This window comes from Leptomonas pyrrhocoris (genome assembly GCF_001293395.1).
Source record: "Leptomonas pyrrhocoris isolate H10 chromosome Unknown, whole genome shotgun sequence".
Lineage (NCBI taxonomy): Eukaryota > Euglenozoa > Kinetoplastea > Trypanosomatida > Trypanosomatidae > Leptomonas > Leptomonas pyrrhocoris.
In genome coordinates this window covers 37,525-48,348 of record NW_015438395.1, presented here as the reverse complement: position 1 = coordinate 48,348, position 10,824 = coordinate 37,525, and the positions used below count along the sequence as shown (strand labels likewise).

The 10,824-nt window shown below is 60.7% G+C and overlaps 3 protein-coding genes across 6 annotated transcripts; all 3 read right to left on the bottom strand.

Annotated features, from left to right (window-relative positions):
* Positions 1–508: 508 nt before the first annotated feature.
* Positions 509–4,763, bottom strand: ABB37_10034 (hypothetical protein; the record flags this gene model as incomplete). 2 transcript variants are annotated; one of them, XM_015809756.1, is made up of 1 exon in its annotated part: positions 509–4,763. In XM_015809756.1, exon 1 carries the CDS (start codon positions 4,538–4,540, stop codon positions 509–511), a length of 4,032 nt encoding a protein of 1,343 aa, XP_015651646.1. In that variant the 5' UTR covers positions 4,541–4,763. The 2 variants fall into 2 exon arrangements, with proteins under 2 accessions (XP_015651646.1, XP_015651647.1); XM_015809757.1 differs by having other exon boundaries at positions 509–4,727.
* A 646-nt stretch (positions 4,764–5,409) lies between these two features.
* ABB37_10033 (putative protein phosphatase 2A regulatory subunit B) lies at positions 5,410–7,877 on the bottom strand (the record flags this gene model as incomplete). 3 transcript variants are annotated; one of them, XM_015809753.1, is made up of 1 exon in its annotated part: positions 5,410–7,877. In XM_015809753.1, the coding sequence occupies exon 1, from the start codon at positions 6,580–6,582 to the stop codon at positions 5,410–5,412; it is 1,173 nt and encodes a 390-aa protein (XP_015651643.1). In that variant the 5' UTR covers positions 6,583–7,877. The 3 variants fall into 3 exon arrangements, with proteins under 3 accessions (XP_015651643.1, XP_015651644.1, XP_015651645.1); XM_015809754.1 differs by having other exon boundaries at positions 5,410–7,182; XM_015809755.1 differs by having other exon boundaries at positions 5,410–6,658.
* Positions 7,878–8,265: 388 nt separating this feature from the next.
* ABB37_10032 (putative mitochondrial Phosphatidylglycerophosphate synthase-like protein) lies at positions 8,266–10,625 on the bottom strand (the record flags this gene model as incomplete). The annotated part of the gene is made up of 1 exon (XM_015809752.1): positions 8,266–10,625. The coding sequence occupies exon 1, from the start codon at positions 10,408–10,410 to the stop codon at positions 8,266–8,268; it is 2,145 nt and encodes a 714-aa protein (XP_015651642.1). The 5' UTR covers positions 10,411–10,625.
* Positions 10,626–10,824: the final 199 nt, after the last annotated feature.

The following is a 10,824-nucleotide window of genomic DNA, read 5'->3' as shown; positions in this document are numbered from 1 at the left end:
GCACCAGGTTTCCCATCGCACTCGAAGAGTAGCCAAACGATATCTACTATTGTTTTCCCCGATGTTAGACAGAATTACTCGCAAACAGGTTTGCCTCGCCAATTTGCAAGGAGAAAAGAAAGAGTTGTGATGCGGGTGAGAGGCGTCGGCGAGCGGTGATGACACACCAACGCGCGCGGACTCGATGAGAGAGCGCGTCGATGCGCATTAATGAAGAGATAATAATAAGAATAGAAGAGAACAGCTAAAATTGAAGCTCCACCAAAGCGGTGCTGAGCGCGCGGAGCACACCCTCTCAAGATGTGTTGTGCAACGCTGTGGTGCTCGTGCGCACGTAGTGATGGAAGCAGGCAAACGCTGCAGCATCAACAGTACGGCAAATCCGCACAGACGCACACACGTGTTCAGAGAGGGCTTCCGTGTTGCTGCAGCGATGCATCTTCTCTGCTAGCGCCTCAGCTCGCCACCGTCCCGCATCCACTCCCCCTGGTGGGGGCGGGGATGGCGGCTACGCCGCACAGGAAGAGGGGGTATGAGGCGGCACGGTGGCAACATCAGAAGATGAAGAAGACTCGAACTGCTGGATGCACATCAGCTCGGCAATGACGCGTTGCCGTCGCAGATCTTCCACAAGTTGATCTGGATCCTCCGGCACGAGGGGCGCAGCCGCGGCCGTGTGGGCAGCGCGTGACCGGCGTGTTGCATCGACGGGTCCGTCATGCGGCGGAGGCCGCTGCTCTTCGTCTCCCACGCGTCCCCCGTTGGGGCCGCCGCGAACTCCGCCGCTGCTGCTGCCCAGAGGAGTCTGCAGGAGCTGCCTGATGTACCGCGCACGAAGCAGGAGGCGATCCCGCCGGGGGCGATGCTGGATGCGCCGTTCAAAGGCTGCCACTGCATCCGTGGGAATCGGCAAGGAGAGAGTTGACGGCGGGCCTTCCGCCTCCGCCTTCAGCGCAGTATCAACAGCAGGTACACGCGACACGGTATTGCCGTGCCCTCCTTTCTTGCTGTGATGCTCCGCCTCCGAGGAAGGACGATCCGTGTGCGGCGAGTGCGTGGTGCTCGATGCTGCCGCGTCACGCGGGCGTCGCAGCCGGGCTTCTCTCACAGCGTTCGAGACGGCGTGCAGCAGCCGACCCTTCGGAGATGCCGGCGCAATTCCTCCATTCTTCTCCACCTCTCCCCCACTTCGCTTGTGTGGATCATCCGCATTGCTGGGGCTGTTGCCCACACCGCTGCTGTGGCTGTCACCGCTCGCGCTGATTTGCGCAGACGTCAGAGACTTCGGCATGACGGGTCGGGTGTCGTCGTCGTCTGCAGAGGCCGGAGCTGCTTCCGATGCGATGCCGGCCAAATGCCGGGGAAGCGACAGCTGCGGCACCCGCATCGGTGCCTCGCGCGCCTCCTCCGCGGTGGTGTCCACCGTGGAAGAGCTGGAGACCACACTCGCCTTACTTATCATCGCTGCAGTGGAAGCCGTCCGGGCAGCGACGGCGTCCCTTCTGTTCGCCACGCCGTGTGCGGGACGCGCCGTTTTGAGGTGGCACGGCTCGCTGAAAGCCTCGGTGGCTGCCGGTCTGCTCGACTCGCCTGTGGAGCGCCGTCGTGACGGCATCGCCCGTCCGCTCCCAGACGAGGTATCAACCGGCGTTGCAGCGGCAGCTCTCCCACTCGGGACAGCAGCACGGTGGTCCGCAGAGTGGCTTGACGACCGCCACGAGCTGTCTTCGGAGTGCGCTCGCGTGTTTGCCGGGTTTGAGATGACAGGAGTCGTGAGCGTTGTCGCCGAAGCGCTGTCCTCGTGCATCAACGCAGGGCCGACGATAACTGGACCCCCTCGATATCCCTCACCACTGCGGTGCAGGAGCTCTTCGAGGACGCCCCACGCTGCCGGGGAGAGTTCCGCCTTCGCCCTTTCCTTCGCCGCTGCATCGCTGAGGTTCTTCAGAGGGATTACGCGCTGTAACAGTCCTTCGTCGCCGATGGTGCCGCACTTGGCCGACGCCGGCGGTTTCGCCGGGGAGGCGGCATGCACGTTGGCGGGTGTCGTGGACAGCGTCGCACGCACGGCATCGCTGGTCGTCTGCAGAAGCTCCACCACGGCGTCCTCCGCGTCCAGGCACGCCTCCAGCGCCAGCACCGGGATGGGGGGGATCAGCAGACTGGACTCGACGTAGCACACACGCGCGCCGGTCCCGCCTTCCATCGCCGACGCAGCGGGGGCGTGTGGCGGGCTGTTGGGTCCGCTGCTGCCCCGTAACGCAGCCGGGCTGAGCCGGCGTGGTCGCAGCGACGGCGGCAGCTGGTCGTACCGCGTTGTCCAGTGCTGTTCGATGAACTTCACGGCGGTTTGGTGCCCAACAGGGCCCTCCAACAGCAGCGGCACACGAGCGGGCTGATCCCCCGCCACGTGCATGCGATCCAGTCGGTCCGCGGCTCGCCCTCGCACATTTTTCGAGCGGTCCCACGCCGCTGCCCCACCGTTGCCGCTGCTGCTTCTGCTGCTTGCTAGCCGATTCGACGCCAGCGTGAAGGACGATGACGATGACGCGCCACCGAACTCTGCTGCTGCTGACGATGAGGCAGCGGTGGATGCGTTGACCATGGTGTCGATCAACAGCCGCGGAAGGGTGCGCAGCGTGCACATGACGTTCAACAGGAACACCATCACATCATGGCGCCCCTCAGCGACTCCTCCGTCGCCGCCCACAGACGTGGAGAAGTTTGCGGTGCGAAAGCGCGAGTCACCGCTGTCAGTGGCGGAGGCGGGGGAGCTGACCGCCGCTGCGGCAGCCGCTGCACGTGGGCCGCCAACACTCACAATGCGGAAGACCCAGTCGGACATTTCATCCCGAATCTCTCGTGCGGTCGCGGCTGCGGTCGGAGAGCCGAAGGCGGAGGTGGGAGAGGTGCTGCCGCTGCCGCTGCCGTTCCCCGGCGGTGGTGTCAATGATGCGGGGCTCGATGGGTAGGCAGCGGCGTCCACCGCCTTTCGCCGAAGCATCGACGACACCGCCACGTCCGGCATGAATCGCCACACCGTATAGCCACCGGCGCACGCTACGATCTGCCGTACGTCGCGCACGGCAGCGCAGTACGCCACCGTGCCATCCGGATCACACAAATACGCGTGGGTGCGGCTGAGCAGGAAGAAGCGCTGTACGTCCGGCGGACACTCCACCGTGGCGGCGAAGAAGACGAGGGGGACGGCGCAGGAGTCAGCAGCGTCGCCCGCGTGCGTCTCAGCCGACGGGTGAGTTTGGGCCTCTTGTTGAGGTGACTCGCCTTGTTGTTCGTCTTGCTGAGCCGAGTTCATGTCGTTCGCCAGACTGCACAGCAGGACGGTACCCTCCTGCGCAAGTTGTGGACTCGCACGTGCGTGATTGCCGTACGGGGAAGGGTGCTTTTGAACGCGCAGGGGCGGCTCGCCAACTTGATGGCGGTGCTCCAACTCCGCCATCACACAACGGAGAGCCACTGGCAGAAAAGTGGCGTCGGGCGGCCGGGTCACATCCAGCCGGTCACGGCACCCGCGCCAGCTGCGGCTGCGGCTGAGCGTCGAGGACGGCTCGACGGCACACCGCAGCAACGAAAAGGCACGATCGTATCCGCTGGACAACGATGCGCTCGACTGCCGACAAGAGCCACCCGTCTGCGCTGAAGCCCCTTGACGCTGCTCGACGTCCATCGTCAGACCCGTGTGTGTTCGCGTCTCGTCTTTCCCGGTGGAAAGGGAATGGTGTGGCGTGCCATTTGCGGGCTGCAACAAGCGATCGAGCGGGAGAAGCTGCAGCAGCGTCACCGGGTCCCGCAGCCCGCTCGGCGGCGGCGCCCCGTCAAGCAGCGTGCAGGCCGCCGACGGGCCAGCGGAGTTTCCGGCGTCGTCGACGAGATGCGCAGCACCACTGCTGCCGCTGACTCTGCTCCGCCCACTTCGCCCTTCCTTTTCTTTCTCGTCCGCTGCACGAGAGTCCACGCGGGTGCTGCTCCCCGTCTTGGCGGTGGTGGTGCTCACGACTGTGTAGAAGTCAGCATTGGCGCTGCGGTGCTGCGTCCGACCGTCACTGTCTCGCAGAGAGCGTCCGCTAACACCGTTAGCACCGCTGCCGCTGTTGTGATGATGGCCACGTAGATGGTCGCTTGTGGAGGCTTTGCTCGGACTCGCTGAGGGAGAATGCGAGAGCGTCTGCCGTCGCGTGTGCGCCGTCGTCCCACCAGCAATCGGTGCGTCCGAGCTCGGGGACAAGGCGGAAGCCGCGTCAGAGGAAGACGGTGCCGTCACGTCGTCCCGCTCGCTCGTCGTCCCGGTAGAGGTGCTTGCCACAGCAGCAGCAGCGGTGGTGGTGGTACCGGCATGGTTTCTCCGGTACGCCGTCTCTGCAGGACTGCCATCGCGACGCAATAGTGAATCGTACAGGTTTGGGTGGCCGGAGGCGCTGTAGGGAAGGGCGGCGGCGCTGCTGTGCTGGGAGAGCGCTGCATCGCGTTGCGCGTGCGCTGAAGGTTGGGCGTTGGTGGACCCCACGTTGGATGCCGGCATTTCCTTTTTCACGGGGGGGGGGTGGAAATCGCAAGAGGAGAATCTGCCTACAATTTATAGCTGATCATGGAGTTATATATCTATCTGAGTCAGCGTTGAAGGCGCTGCGCAGGCAGTCCAAAACGAAGCACGAGACGTACTCTCACCGTCAAAAGTACAGCAGCCAAGGCACGCAAACGGAGACGCTATATATATGTATACGGCAGTGCGCCACAGTGTGACTTCAAAAGAAGAAGAATAACAAGAGGCAAAGAGGAAGTACCCTGAAGGTGACGACGATTCGGTCTGCCGAGAACGCAGCGTTTGGCACGTAGGGGGAACAAACCGCAAAGCGGCGAACCCTCACCACGCTTAAGAAGTCAGCCCACCGGCACCGCCGCTCTTTCTTGGTCATGCTGACACGAGGTCCGGAGAACACCTCCTTGGGGAGGGGGGGGGTATTGAAGCACCCATGCAAGTCGCGTGGGATGCAGCTGCGAGCGCGATTGCCCGACCGCGGCGCCTGACCACGTAGCCCCCTTAATACTTATGTTAGCAAAGGCAAAGTAAGCCATCAATGAAGTACGGCGGCGCAGAGAGCCAACACTGAGGAGCAAAGACATCTACGAAAGGACAGCAAAAACCAAAGGAGGGGCAACGGCGTCCGCAGCAGAGGGAAAACCAAAAAAAAAAGGAGGAGCGGCGATGGCAGGTGCTGCTGTCGTCGCTGCACGCGCTACCTGTGAAGTCTCTTTACCTCCCTTTCGTCCCTGCCCAGATATATATTATCTGTATCGATCAGATGTCCGTGGCAGTCGTGTCTTGTGCTCCAAAAGTGGTACAACGTCGCTCCGTTTCCCCTCGCCCTCCTCTTGCTATTTACCGCGTCTTCACAGCCTCTTCGTGTTCCACGGCAGGTGGCGCCCAAACAGGAGATGCTGCGACACGTTGAACTTCGCCAGCACCTCCGCTGCAAACATCTTCATCATGCCGCCGTAGATCTTCGCCCAGTGCTCGACGCCAGAGATGTTGTAAAGCATGTTGCTGTGCTCGTGGAACGGACCGGTCTTGTTCTCCAAAATCCACGCAATCATGCTGAAGTACAAGTAGCAGTCCCGCAACTGTGCCACCTTGTCGCGGTCGCAGATGTGCTTCGGCAGGATGATCATCGCCGCCATGTCCGCCGCCGGCTTCACCGGCCGCACCTCAGCCCCCACGAGCTGCGCGCCGCCGAAGACGTACGGGAGGTGGTGATAGTCGTCCAGGCCCCACACGCCGTGCGACCCAGCTGGCTCGAGGGAGTAGTGCTTCTGCAGCCGCCGCACAAAGCGCATGTACTCGTAGAAGACGTAAAAGACATAGTCCTGTCGGCGCTTCTTCACCTCGGCCCGCTGCGCATCCGGCACAGGCGGCGGCGGCGGCACCTCCAGCGGCACAAACACCGTCGGTGTCGCGCTCAGGCTGCCACCGCCGTCGCCGTGCTCCTCGAGGCAGATCATCATGACGATGAAAAAGTGCAGCTCGTGCCCACTGCCGAAGTCAAGGCGGGTGGAGTTCCCGAAGGAGTCCATGACGTAGGCGGCCAGCTCGGTCGCCAGCTCGGTCACCGCCGCGTCGCTGCGTGTCGCTGAGGTTGGAAAGGTGCGCACGAGCCTCTCCATGTCCGCCACCGCCGTACTCTCAAAGCGGGAGTGGAAGGTGCGCTTCGCGCGGTTGCCGAAGCGCTGCTGGGCCATGTCCTCCAGTGGGATCTCCGTCACCAGCTGATGCAGGTAGGGGAAGTACTCCTGCACGAGGTACTTGGCCGTGTCATCGCACGCCTCAATGGACGGTGATAGGCAACGAAAGTTCGGGGTGGACTCAACGGCCTCGGTGCAGCCCTGGACGTACGCGATGATTTTCTGGAAGGCGGCGGAGCGGCGGAAGACCTCGACGAGGGAGTGGTCCTCGAGAATGACTTTGGCCGGCGGCTGCGGAGTAAAGGCCGCCGCGGAGTACTTCTTCACCGCGGCCGGGTTCTGCGGCAGGCCCATCGGGCGGCTGCCGGGCATGTGTGTGGACATGGCGCGTAGGAGGGATTGTCTGTCTTTCTCGTAGGAGGAAAGGAGGGGAGGGAGGAGGCAGGCTACTGTTCAACCTTGGGAACGACAAGCAGGAGGCGCAGAGACCCCAAAAAAAAATTCCGAGGGCCGGTGAACCAGCCGGAACGCAACGACACAGCGCAGAAAAGGGGGTGAGAGATCGCAAAGAGCAACGGCCAACGAAACGTGGGGAGGAGCAACGAAAGAGAAGAGGAGTAAAGAATAAATGAAAGGGTAGTTGACGGGTTCAGTTGGGTGACGGACGGTGGGGGGAGGGGGGTGCAACGCGCCCGCGCTCGCTCTCTCTGTGATGGCTTGTGTATGCGCTGATAGGTCGACCGTATGTTGGCGCCGCACGATGATGGCAAGGTAAGAGTGTGGGGAAGTCTATCGGCACACTTGCAAGAGATATGTATAAATAAGGGTAGATAGATATAGAGATGCGTGGTAGCGCGGCTATCCGAAAGAAAGGGGTTTGATTTGCGGTTGCGAATATGCGATGATAAAAAATGCGGAAAGAGCTGAACTATAGATATGTATTTGTGGTAAGCGAACGCGGAGTTACCTTGCTTGCGAAAACCTTTCGTGTGCTCGCACGTTTCGTTTGTTGGTCATGGAATGTCGGTGCGACGCACCGCCGTTTCACCCCGGGACCGCAGCACGTGGAGAAGAGAGAAGACGAAGGACAGCAAAGAAGATCGAGAAGGTTTTTTGGCGGCCGCGCGGGAAGAACAGAAAACCCCAAGGAACGCGGTGCGAGTATTCGCCATTGAAGCCGCGGAGCTCCGCGTGATGCCCTCACGGGAAAGCAGTCATAATAAAAATAATAATTGTAATAACGACGGCTGGCACTTCGGGGAGGTGTTTTTCTTCGCCATAAGCGATTCGGCGAAACATCACTGCCAGACCCATCGGCGCAACGTGGCAGTGCAAGTCTCATTTGTGCACGGCGCTGCATCACGTTGGCACGCTCCTCTCAAATACGTTTCTTTTCTTTCATGAGTTTTTCTCCTCATCCTTCTAATTGGGAGAGAGTGCTCGTAAACGATGTGAAGAGAGTTCCTTTGTTATGAAAGAAAAGTCGGCCATCAAACGTCAGCTCGTACAGACGCCCACACAGCAGCAACCAACGACCGCAACGGCGGCGTCCCACGCAACGCGCCGCGACAAACAACGAAGCGTCCGTTGAGTGCCACCTTCCGCTGAATTCGGAAAGTTCAACAAAAAATACAAATAAAAACCAGTTTCCGCAGGGTGAAAGAATGGTATGTAAAGCTGGCAGTAGTCGGAAGAATAGAAGAAGAGAGGAACGAACCTTGGCGAGACACGGTGAAGATTATTATTATTATTATTATTATGGTGATTGCTGTTGGAAGAAACCGCTTCAGGAGATATGCCAAGAATGAGTAGACGCCGTTGCTGCTTTGCATCAGCGACGACATTACCAGATACCCCAAGCACACCCACGCACACACGCGTATTGCTGCCAACGAGCTTCTTTGAAGTATGTGATATGCGAAACCCCAACGACGCCTTCGCAGTTTTCTTCTCTTAAGGCCGAGGACCAACCTCTTGCCTCTGCGGAGAGCTTTCAGCAGACTCAGTGATGAATATAAAGGACCTCAGCTTTGCCGTCTTATGATCGATCCTATCGAAAGCGATTCCTTACAGGAAATCCTGCCCGAGATGCGCAATAAGCGAGATCACGGGTTGGAAGCGGCCCATTGCGGTGCCGACAAACGCCTCCTCCGTCACCGGTACTGACCGCTCCAACAGAAACAGCAGCTCACGGCGAAGCGTCGCCCGCAGCGCGTTGTTCGTCGTCAGCAGAAACGCCTCCGCCTCAACGTCCTTATGCACAGATCGGTAGCCGTAGTTGGTGCTGCCGTAGGCAACGAGGTAGGGGGCCGAAATGCTCGCGGGGCAGCACGTCGCAGCTGCCGCATCGATGCCCCCCTGCTTCTCCACCTCCACGTCCTTCGCGCCTGCAGCCGCGGCGGCGGCGGTGGTCGACACCGGCGACGCGGGATGGGAAGGCTCGTGGCCAGCAAACCAGAGACCCTTCGCATGGAACGTGAGGCCGTCCACGGAAAACTCCCGGATGCGCACACGGCGCAGGCAGTGGTAGGCCTTCATCAGGTAATAAAAGGACCGCTCCAGCTGCAAGTAGAAGAGGGGGATTCGACCCGCCATCCCGCGCTGCCCGTTCCATCCGTTCGTCTGCACACTCGCCGTGATGCAGTCCACGTAGCTGCTGCCGCGCAGCAGCTCATCCACAAACGAGGAGTACATGTTCAGGTACGGGGAGGTTAGAAAGATGTGATCCTCCGCGGTAGACAGGCGCAGCAGCTGCTTTACGATAACGCTGTCGTGGTACACGCCCGCCCGCCCGAACTGCAGGGTGGGGAAGAGGACGGAATCGTAGCGGCTCCACTCCACCCGCTGCTGCGCGCACAGCTGCCGCGCCCAGCTCGCAAACCCGTGCAGCAGCTCCTTTGTCTTGGCGCAGAAGGCCGCCGTGTCGGTGGACGGGTCCATCCCGAGTGCGTTAGGCAGAATCACGAGGTTGCTCTTGCGGTGCAGCGTCGGGGAGCCCTCCTTCACGGAAGGCGACGCAGGGAAGTGCACGATGCAGCCTGCTTTCTCCAGGACACGGCGCGCAGGGGACGACGGCGACGCCGCCACCGCAGCAGCCGTGCGATCGCCGTGGACGAGAGCGGTCTCTGCAGGAAACGTGTGCGCGAACTCCTTTCGGCAGACGACGGGGTGGGAGATGCGATTCAGCGTCCGCACGAGCCGAGCGAACCACTGGCCCACCAGCGGGTTGTCCTCCACGACGAGGTAGCGGTCCATGCGCGTGGCGAAGTAATCATCGGACAGGTTCGCTCCGGTGAGAAGGGTGTGCCGCTGATCAAAGACGAAGATTTTGGTGTGCTGCACGCCGAGTACCTCCGTAGCGCGGCCGAGGGGGGCGAAGAAGCGGTTCCACTTACTCGGATTCTGGTAGAGGAAGAGGCGCACCGTCACGCCAGTGGCTTCACTGCCGGTCTCGTCGTCCGCCTTGTCGAAGTCCTCCTCTTTCTCCGAACTAAAGGACCGGGATGATGCGCTGTGTGGCGCGGAGGCATCGCAGGCCTCCGTCGGTAGCAACGACGCGTTCCCCGTGCGCTCCGCCAGCTCCATCAGCGTCCGCATCGTCACGAGGTTTTTGCGGTCCTGCATTCGATTGAAGTCAAGCAGGATCGTAATGGAAAACGGATGCCCGCCCGCCGCGGCCCACCGCACCTTTTCCTCCAAGCAGCCAACAAAGGCGGTGGAGAGCGGACCGTCGCCGATGTAGAGGGCTGAGAGCGTGATGGAGCGCTGGGCGGCCATGACTTTCTTCTTCAGCTCCTCGTAAAACACAGTAGGGTGAGTGAGCACCCGTACCGTGTGCGACTCCACGGGCAGCACGCAGCAGTGCTGACCGAGGAAGGAAATCATCTCCTGCTGCTGCAGCGGCACGCCACACTTGGTGAGCAGGTGACCGATGTGTGCCACGCCTTCGCTGATCGCCGACGAGGAGTCCGCTGCTGCTTCTGCTGCTGATGCTGCAACGGCGCTCTCCTTCGAATGACTATCTCTTGATTGGGCAGCGTTGGGGTCCTCCTCCTCCTTCTCGGCAGCGGTGGAAGAAGAAGGAGGCGCGCCGGCAAAGAATGTCAGCGCATCGGTGGGGGCCACGTCCGCCTCGCCCACCTCGCCGAACAAAGCAAACGTCACCGCAGCCGCCACTGCTAAAATACAAAGGTAAAGGAAGAGCACGTACATGGCGCAGGTGCTTGAGTTTCTTTTGTGAGACGACGACGACGACGATAGCGGCTCCCACGAATGGAAAATACAGGCGAATTCGGTTTGATATTTGTGATGATTTATGGCGTTCTTCCTTTCATAAAGTACTGCAGGTGCATAAACGAACTTCCTCGAGTCGTTGTTGGTTCTTTCTCTTTTCTTTTGAAAGATTACGGCGAGGCGAAGAGGACCCTTGCACGGCAAGGAAGCGGTGTTGAAAGCAAAAACAAGAGGAAAGGAGAGGCGTTATACACGACGGCTGGGTCATGAGAGAGGGAGGGAGACGAACCGGGGGATGAGGTGCCTGTGTGTCTGTGAGATCCAAGGAGGGTGGCTCGGCACCTGCACCGGCTGAACACGGAAACCAGAAGAAAAAAATAGAATCCGTTTCGA